This window comes from Hylobates moloch, unplaced genomic scaffold (genome assembly GCF_009828535.3).
Source record: "Hylobates moloch isolate HMO894 unplaced genomic scaffold, HMol_V3 SCAFFOLD_2, whole genome shotgun sequence".
NCBI lineage: Eukaryota > Metazoa > Chordata > Mammalia > Primates > Hylobatidae > Hylobates > Hylobates moloch.
In genome coordinates this window covers 104,898,533-104,920,843 of record NW_026652277.1, presented here as the reverse complement: position 1 = coordinate 104,920,843, position 22,311 = coordinate 104,898,533, and the positions used below count along the sequence as shown (strand labels likewise).

Sequence of the window (22,311 nt, the reverse complement as noted above, 5' to 3'; positions counted from 1 at the left end):
TAGATGAAGGGTATCTGTCTTGCAGAACATAACTATTTTATATCATATGAATGTTGAGCCTTTTCTCCAGGAATGGCAAAAGCTGATTAAAGAATTCTACTTATTGCTCACAAGACACATCTAAAATTATTTAAAAGGGGAATTCCACTGACATTCTATTCTAATTCAGTCTGCAACTAAATTCAAAGGTTCATTTTGATTCATTAAGGGTGAGGAGCCTCAATACATTTGCTTTAAAAACATTTTCATGTTATAATTAAACCTGAAACCTTTACATTAATGCCAACGAAAGAAAAGAAACTATATTTACAATTTTTTTCTTCTGATCTTTCATGTGTGCACTTGAAAATAAGTGAACAGGCAATATTCAAATCCTAAACTGGCTATACAGCAGGTAAGTTTTAAAAGTTGAATTTGAATTCACAACAATTTTCTATGAAGACAATATAATTAAGTGATTTGCCCATAAAAATCTATTTAATTCATAACAGTTAATCATAAATACTAATAGCACCAGCTTAAACTGATGAGTCACAGGAACAGAAAGCTAAGTGACATTAATTCAGAGGAGGAAAAGAAACTCAATCCCTTTCCAGGAAAAGAACAGCACCAAGCAAGTTGTGGGAAACAGAAAGGTTTGTCTTTTGTACCCTCTTCCATTGCCTTTTCTGTTCTTTTCCTCTGGCTGCCTAGTGTTCTTGACCTAAAGCCACCCAAGGCTTGCATGTTGCTTTTAGTTTCCTATGTAACATCCCATTCAGTCCTTCCCTACCCACTCATAACATCATGCTTTACCCTGTTTTAAAACTCTTTAAATAATTATCATGTATTTCAGAATAAAATATAAACCTTAGTGTGGAATACAAAAAGGACTTCACAGTCTGACCACTGCCTCATCTGTTCTAGTTTCCTCTTTTATCTTTCCCTCTACTCAAACAACTGAGCTACCTGTAGTTCCCCAAATATTCCATTCTCTCATTTGTCTTGATACTACTTTGTGTGTTTTTTTTCTGTGACTAGGAACACTCTCTCCTCCCTCCTTAGCTATTACTAATTGAGTAACAAAAACAGACAAGTGGGTTATTATGGCCCACTTCTTTTATTCATTCAGCACCTACTTTATACCAGGCACTGCACTAAGCAATGTACCCTCACCGGATATTCAAGATTCCACTCTAGTAGAAACACCCATATAATATCGCTACTGGTTTTAAGTTTCCATCAACAGACTACAAAATCCTTAAAGGCAGGGATGTATTTTTCAACTCTTAAACCTCAAGGAGTCTAGGGAAGAGTATACTATATAAATAAAAAGATCCCAAGCTATCTGCTCCAATTCCTTTGCAGATCTCAATTAGGATTTAAGACATTAATTACAGTTGTCCTTCAGAATCTGGGGGCACTGGTCCCAGGATTCCTGTGGATACCAAAATCCACAATGCTCAAGTCCCTTATATAAAATGGCATAGTATTTGCAAACAAACTATGGACATCCTCTCACATAATTTAAATCATCTCTGTATTACTTATAATACCTAATACAATGGCTACATATTACTTCATTTGCATAGATTCAATATAGTACGCTTGTGGCAAATTCAAGTTTTGCTTTTTGGAACTCTATAGAATTTTTTTTCCTTTTCTTTTTTGAGACAGGGTCTCTTTGTCACCCAGGCTGAAGTGCAGTGGAGTGAACCTGGCTCAGTGGCATGATCTTGGCTCACTGCAATTTCTGCCTCCCAGGCTCGAGTGATCCTCCCATCTCAGCCTCCTGAGTAGCTGGGATTACAGGCACACACCACTATGTTTGGCTAATTTTTTTTTTTTTTTTGGTAGAGATCAGGTTTCACTGTTTTACTCAGGCTGGCCTCAAACTCCCAGGTTTAAGCCTTCCAAAGTGCTGGGATTACAGGTGAGCCATCACACCTGGCCTCTGAACATTTTCAATCAGTAGGGGTTGAATCCACTGATGTGGAACCTATGAATATGGAGGGTTAACTGTATTTTAAATTAACATATGAGTAGCTGGTTGATAGTCTTCAATTCCTGGAGTTTTTTTTTTTTTTTTTTTTTTTTAAGGGTTACCAGTTGGCTGGGTGCAGTGGCTCACGCCTATAATCCTAGCACTTTGGGAAGCTGAGGTGGGCAGATCACCTGAGGTCAAGAGTTCGAGACCAGCCTGGCAAACATGGTAAAACCCTGTCTCTACTAAAAATACAAAAATTAGCTGGGCATGGTTGCGTCCGCCTGTAATCCTGGCTACTCAAAAGGCTGAGGCACGAGAATCATACCTCCTTGTACCTAGGAGATGGAGGTTGTAGTGGGCCGAGATTGCACCATTGCACTGCAGCCTGGGCAACAGAAGGAGACTCCATATCAAAAAGAAAAAAAAAGGTTACCAGTTAATTCAAATCACTACATCGAGGTTAACCTCTATATGGAAAATGAAAAGAGTTATTACACCAGAATCTAATCATTATAGCTTAACTTTAAGGTCTCTTCAGCCCTAAAATAATAATAATCTATGAATCTAGTTTTAAGATAAAACCTCTGCTTGATCAGATTCAGAAAGTAGAAAAAAAAGGGAAAAAAATTTCATGCAATAAGAAGGTTTTTGGACAAAGAGCAATTACCATGGTGCATACTATTCCTGTCAAGAAGGCTGCTGCAAAGGTCATGTGTGGTAGCTCATACCTGAATCCCACCACTTTGGAAGGCCAAGGCACGGAGAATTGCTTGAGCCCAGGAGTTGGAGATAAATCTGGGCAATATAGTGAGACCCCACCTCTACAAAAAATAAAAAAATTAGCCAAGTGTGATGGTACACACCTGTAGTCCCAGCTACTTAGGGGGCTGAGGTAAGAGCATTGCTCAAGCCTGGGAAGTTGAGGCTGCAGCGAGCTGTGACAGCAGCACTGCATTCCAGTCTGGATGACAGAGGAAGACTCTCTCAAAAACCAACGAACCAACAAAAGCAAACAACAACATAGAAGGCTGCTGCCATTGCCAACTTCCAAAGCTATTCATACTTTTAACTGCTTTTTTATATACTCTAATTCTGAACCCAAACTCTCTAAAATACTGTTACCCAACAGAACTATTAGTGATAACGGGAATGTTCTATATCTGTGCTGTCCAATAGGATTGCCACTAGCAACATGGAGCTACTCAGCAACTAAAATGTGACTACCATAATGGACAATGCAGCTCTTGTCCAATATTTTTGCACCCCATCCTCTGGCCCACCATGGTCTCTTTATGAGTAGTGAGTAAAACTGAAGAAGGATGGTCACTTTTACCTAACCTCCTCAATTCATCTGATTTAGTCATGAAACCTACAGTGATTAAGGTCAATTGCAAGTCAAGATTTATACCCAGTTTGGCTTCTAGTTCCAAGTTCTTTCTACTCTACTCTATCATGCTGCTCTTTAAGTTAGTGGCACAACCTATGATTTAAAACTGCATAGTAGTTTCATAGGAAACTTATTATTGGCCCCTTTCAGGTTTTTGTTTTGTTTTGGAGACAGGGTCTTGCTGTGTTGCCCAGGCTGGTCTCCAAATCTGGGGCTCAAGTGATCCTCCAGCCTCAGCTTCCCAATTAGCTGGGTCTCAGGCATACACTCCCAAGCCCAGCTACTTTGTTTAACTGCAGCACCACAATATATAAAAAATAAATCAGGACAAGTTAACAAGGTTGACAGAGGAAAAACTGGAAAGCAGGATTCATTCATATTCTTTCCTCCTGAAAATGAAGAGAAATTATTTTTAGGAGAGAAAAACGAAGATACATCTAAGACTTACTGACCAATGACAGATTTTAAAAGGTACTTATAAAGAGGGATAGGGAAGTATCTTTTGGTCTTTCCTTTCAAAAACAATTTAAAAATACAAATAAAAAACAAATAAAAAATTCATTTAAAAATACTTCTTGTTATCATGCTGCATCTCGGTTTTTAGATTCTACACAATGGTAGCACCTTTGGAAGGTGTTTTCTATGTACATTTAAATGGAAACCAACTGCATTTCTACAAAGGTTACTATAAGAAAATCAGTAACTTTATGAAACTTGAGTTGATTAATACTTAATAGTAAAAAATAAATGGAAGCACATATGCAACCTCTGTTCATCAACTCCCTCTTCAGTTGTGTCTAATCTGTATAATCCATCTGCTAAAATTTTCATTTCGATAACTATGTATGTTTATTTCCAAACATTCTTTTGACTCTTTTTACGATCTGCTTGGTCATTTTGACACTGTCTTTCTCATACTTTAATTCCTTATTTTAAGTGTTTAAATACATATACTTCCTAGATTTTTCCATAATTATATTATTTAAAGTATTAGGCAAGTAATCCTATTATTCCTTTGCTGAAAGTCACTCAGGTCAGATAGTTTTGTATGTTTATAAATCTTAATGGTGAACTCAGGCTAAGCAGGGCTTTATGAGATGCCTGTGTTGACAATATGTCCCTCCTAAAGCAGTTCTGCATTTCCTTCTGCAGGAATCTTAGGTATTCATCCTCACCTTCTTAAACATTTACTTACTTAGCATAGGGATTTCTGAACTACACAGCTAGGGTAAATGTGGCTCCCAAATCTGTATGAGGGTAGACTTGTAGTTATAACTTCCTGAAGATTTTCCTCCTCTGACCTAGAGTCCAGTTGGACATACCTAAAATTCCCTACCATCCATCTGTGTTAGAATTATTTTTCTAGTCTACCTTTTCAATAAAATTACAGTACTTCACAGGTTCCAGCTTCGTGTAGTGCTTGTGCATGCATGCACGTGCGTGCGCATGTCTGTGTGTGTGTGTTGCGGGTGGTGGGAGGTGGTGGTGAGGGGGTGGTTGTTTCAGATCTACCTACCCAAGTAGACAAGTAGAGCTGGCCCAAGATCTTTTCTTTTTTTTAAGACCAAGTCTCGCTCTGTCTCCCAGGCTGGAGTGCAGTGGTATAATCTTGGCTCACTATAACCTCCGGCTCACTGTAACCTCCACCTCCCAGGCTCAAGCGATTCCTGTGTCTCAGCTTCCAGAGTAGCTGGGACTACAGGCACCTGCCACCATGCCCAGCTAATTTCCTTTATTTTTAGTAGAGCATGGTTTTGCCATGTTGGCCAGGCTGGTCTTGAATTTCTGGGCTTATGTGATCCACCCGCCTTGGCCTCCCAAAATGCTAGGATTACAGGCATGAGCCACCATGTCCAGCCTGCTTTTTGTTTTTGAGACAGGATCTTGCTTGTCACCCAGGCTGGAGTGCAGTGGTGCCATCTTGGCTCACTGTAATCGCTACCTCTCAGGTTCAAGCCATCCTCTCACCTCAGCAGGGACTACAGGCAGGCGCCACCAATTCTGGCTAATCTTTATACTTACTTTAGTAGAGATAGGGTTTCATCATGTTGGCCAGGCTGATCTCAAACTTCTGACCTCAAGTGATCCGCCCACCTTGGCCTCCCAAAGTACTGGGACTATGGATGCGAGCAGCCTGGCCCGGCCCAGGATCTTATATCCGTATGGCTATCTCCTGTCCCTGTGTAGATATCAAACTTCCAACTACTTAGTTACTGCAAGTAGCAGCATATCCCAATCTCCAGGTTAGATGAGGCTCAGCATCAGTTCAAGCTTTCTGTTCCTGTTTTTAGGTTTTACCTTTGGAGCCCAAATATTCCTGCAATCTCAGCTGCTATACACTAAAAAAGATGTTTGTTTTATTTTATCACGTATTTGTGGCTGTTTGTAAAATTTTAGATAATGTAATCTTCCCTTCTGCTAGCAGAGGAACCTAGCACTATATATCCTTCTTTATACTTTTTAAATTTCTTTTTTTGTTTGTTTGTTTGTTTGCTTGAGATGGAGTCTCACTCTGTTGCCCAGGCTCGAGTGCAGTGGTGCAATCTCAGCTCACTGCAACCTCCGCCTCCCGGGTTCAAGCAATTCTACTGCCTCAGCCTCCCGAGTAGCTGAGATTACAGGCGCATGCCACACCTGGCTAATTTTTGTATTTTTAGTAGAGACAGGGTTTCACTATACTGGCCAGGATGGTCTCGATCTCCTGACCTCGTGATCCGCCCGCCTCGGCCTCCCAAAGTGCTGGGATTACAGGCATGAGCCACCACGCCCAGCCTACTTTTTAAATTTCTATAGCCAAATTATCAAAGTAGTATAACCCCTAGAACCAAAACAGAAGAATGATATAAATTAAGTATTACATATATTACTTTTCTTCTGGCTAAGTAAGAACAAGCCCCTGGATCTCAACTGCATGTTTAAGTTTTTCTGTATCAAATATCTTAAAGGACTAACAAGAAAATGTTCAAAGGACTAACTGAAAAAATTTAAAAATCACGAAAAGGGTGCCAAAATCATAAAAGTTATAGTCTTTTATTAATGATAATGTATACATTTTAACCTTAAAAATATTCTGATTATTCTTACCTCTGAATTAATAACTTTAATCAGGAAGAAAATGTGATATACTGTTTTCGTTAACAAAGAAAGTTGACGACACCTCTCAAGGTACACTTGTATAGATGGTTCTACTCTTTGTTGTAATTTACTCCAAAAGAGAGTAAGTTCCCTTAAAAAAAAAAAGTTATAATAAGAAAAGTTGGAGCAGTAAGGTAATAATCATGGACCACATCAGTCCACTCATTACATTTGAAATTAAAACTGGTTTTATATTCCAATCCTATATGCATGCTTAAGTTTAAATGCAAGAAAACAGATCCCAATTTTCTAAATACCAAATAAAATCAGAATATGATTTATCATTTTATTAATTAATATTTTTCAGTCCCAGAGAAGCACTACCTTTTACTAGGAAAGCATCTAACATTTTTTTTTTTCTGAGACAGTCTCACTGTTACCCAGGCTGAAGTGCAGTGACACAATCTCGGCTCACTGCAACCTCTGCCTCCCAGGTTCAAGCGATTCTTGTGCCTCAGCCTTCTGAGTAGCTGGGATTACAGGCGCGCACTGCCATGCCTGGCTAATTTTTGTATTTTTAGTAGAGATGGGGTTTCACCATGTTGGCCAGGCTGGTCTCAAACTCCTGACCTCAGGTGATCCACCCACCTCGGCCTCCCACAGTACTGGGATTACAGGCATGAGCCACTGTGCCTGGCCAGCATTTAACATTTAAACAAGTTTTACAGATGGTAACTTTGAGCAACATGTGAACTTTATGTAATAAGAAAGCTCAAGATATGTGTGTGTACATATATATGTGTGTATATATATATAATATATATATAAAAAATCAATGACATGATTTTTAAACAGCATTTATCTTTTATCTTCTAACAAATTTAAAATTGACAATAAGGTTATTATTATTAGATGAATATAAGAACCAATGATGACAACAAACCCAGAAGAAACCAATCTGTGCCACAGTAATTTCTCAGTTGATTTACTGGCTTTCCAGTTGATTTTCTGTCTGAACTCTGTACTACTACTTCTTTGCCCAACTCTGCCCTCACTACTGAGTCGTCAATAAACTCACAACTGCTTATCTTAAACAGTGTTTCTTAAACATAAACTTCTATGTTGCCCTTCAAGAGCTTATAATGGACTGCTTTTGCTTAGCATATGAAACTCAGCTTTTGATGCCTTTGTAAAAACCAACATAACACATTAATTTCTTAGTCATCACTGATTTTCATGCTAGTATAACTAGAAAACCTATTACACTTGTCCTGGATAAATACTTATTTATTCTCCCTTCAGAATTTTTCTGCCTTTCACACCAAGCCTCTCTGTATTGCATATACTATTTTTCCTTCATAACGAGGCTCAATGCTAAGAAATCCTTTATGAGCTTCAATCTTTATTGATTACACAACCATTGATTTACCTTGCCTGTTCTATTATTCATTTGTATGCTGTCATTTGGTAAATATTCTTAAATGTTGGAATTTTATAAACCATATTTTCTTATGTGTTCCCATACTTTCAACACAACACTGAAGACTAACAGTGCTGTTGACTGACCAGATAAATTGTCAGTGTTAGCTAAAGCTAATTTAAGGCAGCTGATCTTCAGTTTTTACATTAACTGAAACCAACATCTCTGTTTCCTGTAGCCTCCCAAAGGATTACATATAACAAGCTATGCCCAGTTGAAAATGTACCATAAGAAGAAATGTATTGCTTACATATCTAAAAAAATGTTATGGTGGCATTAGACAAAACAAGTCTTTCTTTCACTTTCTAACACTTAAAAATTTCCGGACCAAAGATAATTACTGGTATGCATGCTAAGGAATTGTCTGGCCTTTAATACACAAAGTTTTGAGTTGTAACAACTACTTGTTAATAAGTTTGCACAGCACGTAGTATCTAAATATAAGCCTTTTGTCTTAAAAAGATTTTAAATTATGTTCCTAAGTTATATGAATTCTCACAGCCTATTTTGCATTCTTAACAAATATTTCTTAAAAAAAAAATCAACTCACCAAGCGCAGTACATATCTCCTTGTTGGAGCTGACGTGACAAAAATGCAGTACATAAGACAAGAGCGCTTTTTTCATCACCCTCAGATTCTAAGTTACAGATCATTTCCAGTGCATCTTTGCAATCAACTTCTGAAATCTAAAGAAAAAGCCAATAGAAATATGCCACAAAATGGTTTTATATTAGGATATAGAGCAATATACCTTTAGTTTTTCATTATTTAGATAGTTTTTATGAATAAAATACCATTAATTCATACACTGTCAAGTCAGTCATAATTCGCCATTACTGGGACAAAGATTGGCTGCAGTTAAAAAAAAAAAAAAAAAAAAACACCTTTCTTTATAGCCAGTAGAAATTTATATAGTAATTCTGAGAATATCAAGAAACACCGGAGAACCAACTATTTAAGAATTTACAAGCATTTATATGTAACTAACTGATGGTAACTATAAGCACTCTCTACCCATTAAATCAGATCTGATCATGAAAAAAAAAATGCGGTACTTTTATTTTTTCCCCTTTTATCTACTGATTTAAACAAGCATTAGAATCAACAGAGACACATAGAGAGGTACACTGGGTATAGACTAAACTACATATCTATTCGTGAGGGAAAAATACAGTATGAAGCATTTTATGTAACTATACCACTTTTAAAATAAGCTCACCTCAATTTGCTACAAATCTCCACTATTTTTCTTTTCATATAAATTTACTCCATCTCAAAGCTTGCCAACAGTCATGCATGTGTACGTATAACCTAGACGAAGGCAACTTGCTTCATTTAATGATGCACTTACATCTATAATTTCTTTTTTAAAAAATTAAAATTTATTACCTCATTGCAATGATGTACTATATAAAACGAACAGACTTTACCTGTGATTGCTACAAGCATCTGCTATAAGACAAGGGATCTGACAAACAGCATACAATCACAAATTACCAGTGTTCCACAGAATAGAAAGATTAATTCCAATATGATACAACTGACAGATGGCAAAAAGAACTGAAGACAAAACAGACCATTAGCACTCACGTACCACAGAGGAGACTATGCCTCTCCTAGTTGATTTTCTCTCTTTCATAAAATATTGAGTAAGCAAAAGTGTGCATGTGTAAAATGTAATGTGTTTAGGATTCAACAAGTATGTAAATGAGGAATGCGGGTAATCCTGAGGTCAATCTTTGATAATGAGGATAAACGCTGTGGGGCAATAGATTCACAAGTTCTATTTTACACATTAAATTGGGCCTTCTTAGAAAACACTAAGACAAGAAAAAAAAATCGTGTGTTCAACATAAATGATTACCTAAAGGAATTATGAAGTTAGTGGAAGAGTTAAGACTGAAATCTAGTCTTGTACTACCTGGTACAGTGTTGTTTCCCCTACTCCTCTGTCTGCCTCTTTTTCAACAAATCTTTATAAGCAACTTGATTTAAGCAAATAAAAAAAAGACTGAAGGATATATAAAGATTTAAAAATATCTACAATATGCTAAACACACTGTCAGACATTTTAAGTATATTATTAATCATAACTTTCCCACTAGGTAGGTATTATCACTAACATTTTATATACAGATGGTCAGTGATTTATGATGGGGCTACATCCCAATATGCCCATCCTAAGTTGAAAATAATGTTAAGTTGAAAGTGCATTTTTGACTTAAGATATTTTCAATTCAAAGTAAGTTTATCTAGATGTAACCCCATCATATGTCCAGAAACTTACTGAATATGTATCACTTTTGCACCATTGTAGAGCTGAAAAATAGTAAGCTGAACCATCATAAATTGGGGGACCATCTGTATGATGAATGTGCTAGTTAAGTGGTTAAGCCACAAATCCAATCATGTCTGGCTGACACAAAGATCCAAGCTCTGGCGGGACGTGGTGGCTCACACCTGTAACCCAAACACTTTGGAAGGCCAAGGTGGGTGGATCACCTGATGTCAGGAGTTCGAGACCAGCCTGGCCAACGTGGTGAAATCCTATCTCTACTAAAACATACAAAAACTAGCTGGACATGGTGATGCATGCATGTAGTCCCAGCTACTCGGGAGGCTGAGGTGGGAAAATCGCTTAAATCTGGGAGGTGGCAGCAGTGACACAAAATCGCACCACTGCACTGCAGCCTGGGTGACAGAGCAGGACTTGGCCTCAAAAAAAAAAAAAAAAAAATTCCAAGCTCTTTCCACTTACTTCATCACAATATATTTTATTCAAAGTTATGTTAAACAATTACCCTGTCACACTCATGCAGATAAATTGCATTGCTTGCAGACAAACAGCTTGCCTGGTAGATGCTACTACTTTATTTTATTTCATTTATTTATTTATTTATGAGACGGAGTCTTGCTCTGTTGCTCAGGCTGGGGTGCAGTGGTGCAATCTCAGCTCACTGCAACCTCCGCCTCCCAGGTTCAAGCGACTCTCCTGAGCCTCAGCCTCCTGAGTAGCTGAGACTACAGGTGTGTGCCACCACGCCCAGCTAATGTTTTGTGTTTTTAGTAGAGATGGGGTTTCACCGTGTTAACCAGGATGGTCTCGATCTCCTGACCTCGTGATCCACCCGCCTCAGCCTCCCAAAGTGCTGGGATTACAGGCATGAGCCACTGTGCTCAGCCAATGCTAATACTTCTTTTAAAGAAAGAAGGCCTAAGAGTTAAGTTGCTTGCTCAAAGTTACGCACTTAGTGGCAAAGTCAAGATGTCAACCTAAGTTTAGCTTCATAGCCTGTGCTCTTTCCAGAATTCCACGTGCACAGGCATACTAAGACCATATATTCGTATGATGCTAAATATGGATTTTCACTTGTTCAGGTTTAATAAAAATCCGTATTTCTTGAAAGTCTCATTTATTTTTAATCTTATCATTTTTGTTGTTCTTCTAAAACCTAAGCCACTCTTAGACTGGGCCCGGTGGCTCACGCCTGAAATTCCAGCACTTTGGGAGGCCAAGGGGGTGGATCACTTGAGGTCAGGAGTTCGAGACCAGCCTGACCAACTGAAACCCTGTCTCTACTAAAAATACAAAATTAGCCAGACATGGTAGCAGGTGCCTGTAATCCCAGCTACTTGGAAGGCTGAGGCAGGAGAATTGCTTGAACCCGGGAGGTGGAGGTTGCAGGGAGCTGAGATGGTGCCACTGAACTTCAGGCTGGGCAACAAGAGCAAACCTCTGTCTCAAGAAAAAACAAAAAATTAAAAAAAAAAATCAAATAAAAAATAAAACCTAAGCCACTCTTGCTGAGTGCTCATATGGTACCAAATTTATCTATTATGTACAAGGCAAGAAATTTACTTCCCCAGTGTTATTACTATCATTAGCTTACTCTTTTTCTCTTTTTTTATTTTTTTGAGATGGAGACTCGCTCAGTCACCCAGGCTGGAGTGCAATGGTGCGATCTCGACTCACCGCAACCTCCACCTCCCAGGTTGAACCGATTCTCATGCCTCAGCCTCCCGAGTAGCTGGGATTACAGGCTAGTGCCACCACGACTGGCTAATTTTTGTATTTTAGTAGAGACAGGGTTTCACCATGTTGCCCAGGCTGGTCTCAAACTCCTGACCTCAGGTGATACACCCACTTCAGCATCCCAAAGTGCTGGGATTAAGGTGTGAACCACTGCACCCGTCCAGCTTACTCTTAATATTTAAAAATATAAATGTGCGATTGCCTATGTGTATTTTTTCCATATGCATGCAACATACCAACTGAAACATCTGCTATATTCAGTAACACAGCAAACTTCGTTTTTCATAGGCATACTAATGAAACAACTTTTATGGTGTACTTGGGATCCTTCATTTCTCTTATTTGCCACTAGATGGCTGTCTTGAAAAAATATGACATTAAATAGAATGTAGGAATAAGGAAGTCATATACAAAGTAGTAAATTACTAATTAAAATTATGAAAAGTGAAACATAGCCACCAATGAACAAGAATTATTTAAAAATCCAAAGAAGCAAAATTCAGAGATTACCAGTATATTACCTATACGGGGACTATTCTCTATTGCTCTGACAAATGAGCAAAAATTTAACTACCAGAAAATTTAGAACTCTTAATAAAATATTTAAAACCAATTAGAATGATCTGTTTGCTAAAGACATATTATGCTGAATAAAGTCCCTTTGTACAGCATAACAATTATTTCAAAGATGTAAATAATAATTTGTATGTTTTAAAATGGCTCTTGATGCCAACTATTCAAAAAATATAGAACACTATCAATATTTTATATGAATTTATGAAGTATACTTTTAAAAAGTATTGGCTGTAATCACATTTCAAAAACAGTTCCAGTTGGGTGCGGTGGCTCACGTGTGTAATCCTAGCACTTTGGGAGGCCAAGGGGGGAGGACCGCCTGAGCTCAGGAGTTTGAGACCAGCCTGAGCAACACAGTGAAACCGTCTCTACTAAAATACAAAAAATTAGCCAGGCATGGCGGCGTGCGCCTGTAGTCCCAGCTACTTGGGAGGTTGAGGCAAAACTAATCGAACCCAGGAGGCAGAGGTTGCCATGAGCTGAGATCACACCGCTGCACTCCAGCCTGGGCAACAGAGCAAGCTTACTCTGTCTCCAAAAAACAAACAAACAAACAAACAGTTTAAAAAATAATTGATTTGCTTATCAACATAACATTGTTTTCCATATAGAAAATAAATGTTAAACCTGTCATAACTAGGAAAATAAAAAATCAAGAGTTAATCAAAATTAACTATTGGGCTAGCAAATATTTAATAATCTCTAAGAAGATATTTCACATATTGTTTTTGGAAACATAAATTGCCATAATCTTTTCTGGAGGACAGTTTGAACCTATCAATTTAAAATGTGTTGATTCTTTGATCCAGCAATTTCACTTCCAGAAATTTACCCTACCAGTATACTCCCCACAAGGATACACGGATGTATGTAAAAGGCAACAATCTAAATGTCTACCAATCTGGTTAAAGATATTACAAATCCATACTATGGAATTATGTAGCCATGACAAAGAATAAGGTTGGTCTATATGAAATGATATGGAAACATGTCCACAATAATAGGGGGAAAAGGGACTGGCAACCAGGGAGTGTGTATGCAATTTTAAGTATTAAAAATGCATGTATGTGCAGAGAAGAATGTCAGAAGATTATATATCAAATTTTAATCTTAATAATAATTACCTAGTGGAGTGTTAAATGGGGAAATGAGACAGCTACAGAGATACAAGATAGAAAGTTTTAGTTTTTAAACTTCTATATTTATTTTAATGATCAAACAAATAGAAATATTGGATCTAAACTAGACACTGCTAACTTTATTTTTTACTACTATACCAAGAATCCAGACCAAAGTTCATTCCTTCCAGAAAGGCCAGATAAACACTCATCTCTCCCAGCCCCATTCCTCTGCCATCTACCAAGGCTAGCTGCTATTTCTTTTCTTTTTAAAAAAAAAACAACCTATGGGGTATCAACTAGCTGCTGTTTCTATCACACTGAAAGGGTACTGGGAAACAGTCAATCCCTTGCCTCACTTGGACAAAGATTTCCTCAGAAAGATCACCACCAATCCAGGCCATTGCTGACTCCTTCTAACAAAGTCTATTCCTACTATCCTTTAAGAAACACGTAAACAAAACCAAACCTCAAATACTTGTAAGAACCAGGCAAGTAATGTACATTAATGAAGTGGACAAAGAGTAGGGTGGGCAAGAGAGAGCACAGGGTGCACACCTCTTCTAAAGGGGGCAATGTCTCTGGGTTGGGGACAATAACTCTTAACTCACCTCATATGGAACAATGAATGTTTCTAATGTGTTTATAAGAGAAACATTAAAGAGCAATCAATCTCTAAGCAAAAAAGGACTTTTAACAAAGTAATGTTACTACATATGTGTAGTGCTATGTATGTGTAGACTTAACATCTATCTGTCCTATTCTGCACTATACGATCTAGTTTTTTTCCTGGGATGGAGTATATAGACCTTAGTGAACCCTGCTTATGAACATGAAAAGTCTTAATTCTACCTGCTTAACATGAGAAGTGGGGGGAGGGAAATAGTTCCATATGACATTAAAAGTACCCAGGGTCTTCACAGAGAATTTTCATGATCATCTCCCAGAGCAGGCTGGACTGCTGTTACTCAACTCTGGGTAATTAAACCAAGAAGGAACTTAGGCTCAGTATTGCAAGACTGGATTATTCAGAGAGCTAGAAATACAGATTTTTTTTTTACTGGATTTTTACTTGAGACACAAATTCATAGTCTTCAACTTCAAAGCTAACCCAACAACTCTATGCTTAGATAGTCAGTTTCCTAATAGGAGATATGCTTCTTTAGTGAAGGGCCTATGCCTTATTCACCTTTAAATCCCACCTCCCCCTAATCCCCACCAATGCTTATACAGAAAAAATCATTCACTTAATACAAATCTGTGGAAGGGGAAGGGAGGACAGATGAACCTTAAGGGCAGGGACTGAACTGATAATAAAAGCTTTCGTGGCACTGAAAAATATCTGAGATGCAGCAGCACAATAACTAATGATTTTTTTTTAAATGTTACAACACATGTCAAAGGTGATTTCAGTAAATTGTATACATCTGCAAATTAACTTATCTAGTTATTTTGAACTAATAAGAAAATGTCAGTCTTCCATTTTGCTCTCATATATAGTAGCAATTAAAAGGCCAATTACCTGTAATAAAATAAACAATAAAGAAAAAAATGTATAGACTAGTTGAAGTCCAAACTAATAGTGATATAATATCCTAGGCTACAGACCATGGTTCTACTCCATCTAGCCTACAAACTGTCTGACATTACTCTTCCCAGTATCCTCTACATCCTCACATAAGAAACCCAAAAGGTTTATTTCTAATCTTGGTCCAAGCCTACCACTTGCCTTCATACTTGTCTATTCTCAAGGAAAAAAAAAATCACACAATCATCATTACAAACCTCACGTGGCATTGAGCTTTCTGTATGAGGCTATTCTGTTTTGAGACTGATGACAATACCTTTCTGTCTAAGAGGATCATGCATGCTCTATCAGTTTACTTCTCTGTCTTATATCTCAATTTTTCCCTTAACATATCCTTATGTTTTACCTACAATCCCTTTGTTTTCCTCTCTATTGCTCTGGAGTCAAAGGATATGTATATTAGAGATATAATGATACCTGTACACATTCAGTGCCCACTGAACACTGATCAACCTACTATAGGTTTTCTTTTAATTTTTTTTTTTTTTTTTTTTTTTTTTTGCCATAGTCTTGCACTGTCACCCAGGCTGGAGTGCAGTGGCGTGATCTCGGCTCACTGCAACCCCCACCTCCCAGGTTCAAGTGATTCTCCTGCCTCAGCCTACCAAGTAGCTGGGATTACAGGTACCCGCCACCATGCCCAGCTAATTTTTTGTATTTTTAGTAGAGATGGGAGTTTCACTATGTTGGCCAGGCTGGTCTCAAACTCCTGACCTTGTGATCCGCCCGCCTGGGCCTCCCAAAGTGCTGGGATTACAGGCGTGAGCCACAGCACCCGGTCACTCTATTACAGGTTTATCTAAATTCTTTAAATATACACACCCTGTTTCTTGATCAACAACTTCTAATTCTCCTACCCTGTTTCCAACTTCCTTTTGAAATTTTGAGTCCCTCAAAATGCAAAATTGCAACATTCCCATTTGGATCATGATTCCATTCTCAGAATTTTGTAGTCATAAACTATACAAATATGTGAATACTATGCTTTATACCAAACTAGAAGTGAAAACACAATGTCTCAGAGAGAAAATAAGGTTTTACATTAAATAGGCAAATAAACACGTACTCAAAATTATATATAGCATAGATGTGCATATATATATATCCTATATAGAATTTATATGACTTATCTCAAAGTATTTCCAGAGATAAGTCACAAAAATTCTATAAAGTTACTTAAATTAAGCAGTTTAAAAGATGTGCAAGTATCTTAAAGTCAGACAAGATTGAAGTTAAGGCCCAAAGCTGACAAATATAGATATTTTACTAAACTGTTAAGCCACCACTATCTTTCCCACAATTTAGCCAAAGCATTTAAAAGATGTATATTATTTAAAACAGAAACTAGGTGCAATCAGTTTACATGTAATTCTAAAAGCTACTTAGAATCAAGTTGCCACCACTCAAGAACATACCAAAAATGTAAGATTGACAATGATCTCTTCACTATCTAAGAGAAAAGGAAATCAAAGACATTCTAATTAAAAATTAATTTCTCAACTTAAAAAATAATTACTAATGAAAGAAAACATACTCACCTCTTCGATTAACTTTTCATTTGGTGATGATGTACAAAGACAGACAAGGTAAGTCTGCTTAAAACTACCTTTTGTGCCAATCTCTGGATGGTCAGAACACAGCTTTGCTAGAGCAGTTGCTTGACTTAACTGATTTGTTTTGATTAGATGTTTAATTCTCATATCCAACAAGATGGGACCCTCAAAAGCTAAAAATTCATTCACTTTAAAAACAAGACATAATGGATTATTAACATTTGGTAATAATTCATTTGCAATACAAACGCTTATAAGAAATATTTTTTTAAACACAGGAACTAAAATGCTTTTTTTCATTTTCTATTATTGCTAGTAAGGCTATCACAAAAGACTTGACCTTATAAGCAAGAAGAGATTACATTGCTAACTTTTAAAAGTTAAGTACTTTTGGCCCTTACATAAGGGACCATTTAGAATGAGCTGAATAAACTTGTTGATGATGAAAATAATTCTGTGTTAAATGCTAACAGTCATTGTTATTAAAATTACACTAAATTTTTTTCCTACAGTAGTTATTCTTCAACACCAGCAGTTAGCATCCCTAAAATTTGTAATGCTAGGGCATTACAACCTTACATGATGAGTAACCACAAAAAGCTACTGGGACATTCCAGAAGAAGAGATTCAACTAATATTTTGTTCAATATTGATGGTATATTTTTCATTTCACAAAGCTGAAATCTAACTTTTAAAAATACATGTTTTATTAATGAATCAAAATATCTACAGAAAAATAAATAAGATGGGAGAAAAGTTTGCCAAACAATAAAACTTCTGTGGGTTTTATGTCGTTAGTTTTAAAACATCAATGAATAAACTCAGAACAGTCACTTATGCATAAAACATTTCTATTTTGTTCAAACCTCTGACTATCCCCTAGTGCTTGTTTGGTCATCTACAAATAAGAAGTAATATTTTTATTTTTTGCATTTATGAAGGAGAATTTAAGTTTTAACAAGTGCAAGTTTAAATTTTTCCCTAAGTGTTCTTTACCAGAATAGAAATCATGTTTAAAAATTTGCAATGGCTAGCCTGAAACCTTGGGAAGGCTTTTAGTAATAACATTTAAAATGCTCTATGAATAAAACACACTATCTTCTCTGCTTGTTAACAGACTGAAAGATATGTCTGGTAAGTAATTTGCAGGTTAGAAGACAGAAAACGAGAGATGTTCTTTACTTCTTGTAATATCCTTTGTTTCCCTCCAGTACTTTCATTTTTAGATCTAACTGTACTCCACTATAGAAAAGATTTGTCTATAAAATGCTATGATCATGGCTCGTCGGTATTAAAACCATAAACACACAAGCAATAGAACACAAGATCTCAAATCTAATCCTTTTCTTGAAGTCTAGACCTTTTCACCTGCTATCCTCTACTCTTTACATTACACTAAATCAAAAGGCATAAAGGGTAAGCACAGATAAATAAAGCATGTGTTTCTGGTGCCTCTGACTATACGTCTTTATGAGATAAAGGGCATTACTTTTCTTTTTTAATATTGTATTATCCTATTAGGACAATTATATTGCAGTTACAGTTTAGTTCACTGCCAAAGCAAAAGATTTGAAATACAAGATTAAAAAACAAAGTTATAATAAAGTTATTCTGGCTATAAAGAGCTTTAGTTTCCTAATTCAACAATTTTCTCCAAAGGAAACTCTAGAGATACAAAGTCTGGGAATTATTGCAAATATTCTCACAAAAAAGTCATAATCAACAGACTCTAAAAGATCATGGTGAAGAAATAACGTAAAGGTGGGAAGTATTTCACAAAACTGATGGTCCCAATCTCAAATAGGCCCTACATGCTCAAATAGCAGCATTTAAGTTAGAATGACAAATTGTGTAATTTCTGCATTAAATCAATGTAGAAAAATATTAATATTGCAAATTTCAAAACCATAGGCTTTTGTTTGTCTCTTAATGATGGGAAACCACTGCCACACTTAGGGTAAAATGGATTTCAAAAATACACAGAATATTTGAGTAGAAGGAAATTTATAGATCATTTTGTCTGTTCCATCATTTGGCAGATGAGTAAACTGAGGCTCAGAGAAGACAAGTGACTTCCTAGGGACATAAAGCCAATTAATGACATAGCTAGGAGTAGAATGAGTCTTCTGACTTCTAGCTTTATACAGTGTGAGATAAGAAAAAGAATTTTTTTTTTTCTATTTGACTACTGGGTCTACTTCTCATTAGAATGGCACCTTACAGCAGTAAAAACCTGTGAAGCAGCATGAGCCTTTAAAGGAAGATAATTATATATTCTGAAGATCATGATTCAAATGGATCAAAAGTGGATTACACTCAATTCAGTCCTATTGAAAGCTCACTTCTCTCCCTCTATTTCTTCACTGCAACAAAGACTGTTTTCATGCTTCTCAGACTTATCTTTGAGTAGTTTAGACATATCAAATTTCACTCCCTAGCCTGCTTTTCCCACTAGCATCCCACAAAAGTATAAAATATTTATAATTTTACTCGTGTCCCCTTTTTATGTTTTCTCTATATTCACAGACTTCAACAGAAAAGCAGGCTTTACTATATTTGGGCCTATCAAGAGAGCTATGTGACATAAATCACGCTACCACACTACTTTACATGGCAATATAAATAAATGATATTTAGCCAATTTCATTAAAAATGTAAAAGAGCCTTCTTCCTATGTCACTTTCTTTTTTTTTTTTTTTTTTTTTTTGAGACGGAGTCTCTCTCTGTCACCCAAGTTGGAGTGTAGTGGTGCAATCTCGGCTCACTGCAAGCTCTGCCTCCCGGGTTCATGCTATTCTCCTGCCTCAGCCTCCCGAGTAGCTGGGACTACAGGCGCCTGCCACCACGCCCGGCTAATTTTTTTGTACTTTACTTAGTAGAGACGGGGTTTCACCGTGTTCACCAGGATGGTCTTGATCTCCTGACCTCGTGATCCGCCCGCCTCAGCCTCCCAAAGTGCTGGGATTACAGGCGTGAGCCCCCACGCCTGGCCATGTCACTTTCATAATATTAAAAGTAAACTACTAATTCCTACATTAAAGATAATTAAATACAAAATATGAGTTGATTTTCTGTGATAATTACACAAGAATTAATTGTGTACTATGTACCACAGGTTACACTAGGTCCTAGATTCCCCCTAAAGTGGGGTCAACTCATTTACTGGGTTCCTATTCTGATGCCCAGATTTGCACATGATTTCCTTTGCAGCATCTTTGACTAGCTGTTTCAAAAGCATCTCAAACTCAGCATACAAAATCTCTACACCACATTATGCGTCATCACCACATTTCCATCTATTCAGTTGTGCTCAAGGCAGAAACCTTAGAGTCTGCCTTAAAAATGCTCTCTCCTACCTCCTTTTCACCCAGACATCAATCTATCACCTAGTTGTGTCACTTCCAATGCCTAAATACTCAATTCCATTAACTCTTCTTCATCTCCACTTCCACATTGTTCCCCCAATCCAACCCAACCCAGCCCAAATCACTAATCAGACTATTTCCTAGCAATCTGCTAGTCTTCCATCTACCCTTACCACCTCCATCACTTCACTAGAATCCAGGGTGCTTCTGATATTACTTTAAAGCACACACTTGATTGTCTTCCCTGTTTAAAACCTTCTAGTGGCTTTCCCTTGCTTTCAAAGCAAGGATCACTTATCCTTTTTAAAAATACTTAATTTGTATTCTCTCTTAGAAATAATTCAGCAATTACGCCGGATGCGGTGGCTCATGCCTGTAATCTCAGCACTTTGGGAGGCCAAGGCGGGTGGATCACCTGAGGTCGAGAGTTCAAGACCAGCCTGACCAACATGGAGAAACCGTGTCTCTACTAAAAATACAAAATTACCCAGGCATGGAGGCGCATGCCTGTAATCCCAGCTACTCGGGAGGCTGAGGCAGAAGAATTGCTTGAACCTGGGGGGTGGAGGTTGCAGTGAGCTGAGATTGCCCCATTGCACTCCAGCCTGGGCAACATGAGCGAAAACTCCATTGAAAGAAAGAAAGAAGGAAGGAAGGAAGGAAGGAAGGAAGGAAGGAAGGAAGGAAGGAAGGAAGGAAGGAAGAAAGAAAGAATTCAGCAATTAGGCAAGAAAAATAAAAGACATCAGGATTGAAAAGAAGTAAAATCATCTGTTAGCAGATGACATGATCTTGTATGTAGAAAGCCCTAAAGATGCCATTTAAAAACTACTGCAACTAATAAACAAATTTGGTAAAGTTGCAAGATATAAAAATCCACACATAAATATCAGTTGCATCTATACACTAACAATGAACAGTTCAAAAAGGAAATTAAGAAAATAATTCCATTTACAATTGCAACAAAATAAAATAATAAAACTAACCAAGGAGGAGGCGAAAGGCGAAAGACCTGTAGACTAAAGATTATAAAACATTGTTAAAAGAAATGAAATGCATAAATAAATGGAAAGGTATCTTGTGTTCATGGATGATAAGACTTAATATTATCAAGATACTAGGCAAAGCAATCTATAGACTTAACACAATCTCTATGAAAATCTCAATGGCATTTTTTTTTTTTTTGCAGAAATAGAAAAATGCATCCTAAAATTCATATAGAATCTTTAAGCCAAAATAACTGACAAAGAACAACAAAGTTGAAGGTCTCACACTTCCTGATTCAAGATGTATTACAGAGCTCAAGTAATCAAACACTGATGATACTGGCATAAAGACAGACATGTGAACCAATGAAATAGAAAAGAGTCCAGAAATAAACCCTATCATATATGGTCAAATGATCTTTGACAAGGGTGCCAAGGTGGCTCAATGGGGAAAGAACAGTCTCTTCAACAAATGGTGCTGGAAAAATTAGATACCTAGATGCAAAAGAATGTAGCTGGACCCTATTCCTGCACCATATACAAACATTAACTCAAAACGGATTAAAGACTTAGATGAAAAATCCAAAATTACAGAACTCCTAGAAGAAATCATAGAGAAAAGCTTTATGACAATGGACTGGCAATGATTTCTTGGCTATGACACCAAACGTGTCACAGGCAACAAAAGCAAAAATAAAACTACATCACAACTTAAAAACTTTTGTGCAAAGGACACAATCAACAGAGTAAAAAAGGCAACCTTTTCACCAGAGTGAAAAGGAATGAGAGAAAATATTTGCAAATCATATCTCTGATAAGGGATTAATATCAAGAATATATAAAGAGCTCCTTTAATTCAACAACAACAAAAAAACCCAATTAAAATATGGATTAACAACTTGAATAGATATTTCTCAAAAGATAACATACGAATGGCCAACAAACATATGAAACATCAAAAATCATCAGAGAACTGCAAATGAAAACCACAATGAGATATCACCTCACACCCAGTAGGATGACTACTACGAAAAAAACAGAAAACAAGTGTTGGTGAGGATGTGGATTAACTGGAACCTTCGTACAATACTGTTAGGACTGTAAAATGATGTACCCTCTATGGAAAACAGTACAGAAGTTCCTCAAAAAATTTAAAATACAGCTACCATATGATCCAGCTATC

The 22,311-nt window shown here is 37.0% G+C and overlaps 1 protein-coding gene across 1 annotated transcript in view; it reads right to left on the bottom strand.

Moving 5' to 3' along the window:
* The window catches only part of ZNF292 (zinc finger protein 292), a 106,605-nt gene that overhangs the window by 11,336 nt on the left and 72,958 nt on the right, over positions 1–22,311 (bottom strand). The window contains exons 6-8 of the mRNA XM_032154773.2: positions 16,763–16,965; positions 8,459–8,595; positions 6,438–6,579 (exon numbers count right to left, since the gene is read on the bottom strand). Of these exons, the coding sequence (XP_032010664.1) occupies positions 6,438–6,579; positions 8,459–8,595; positions 16,763–16,965 (482 nt within the window). The remainder of the gene's footprint in view (positions 1–6,437; positions 6,580–8,458; positions 8,596–16,762; positions 16,966–22,311) is intronic.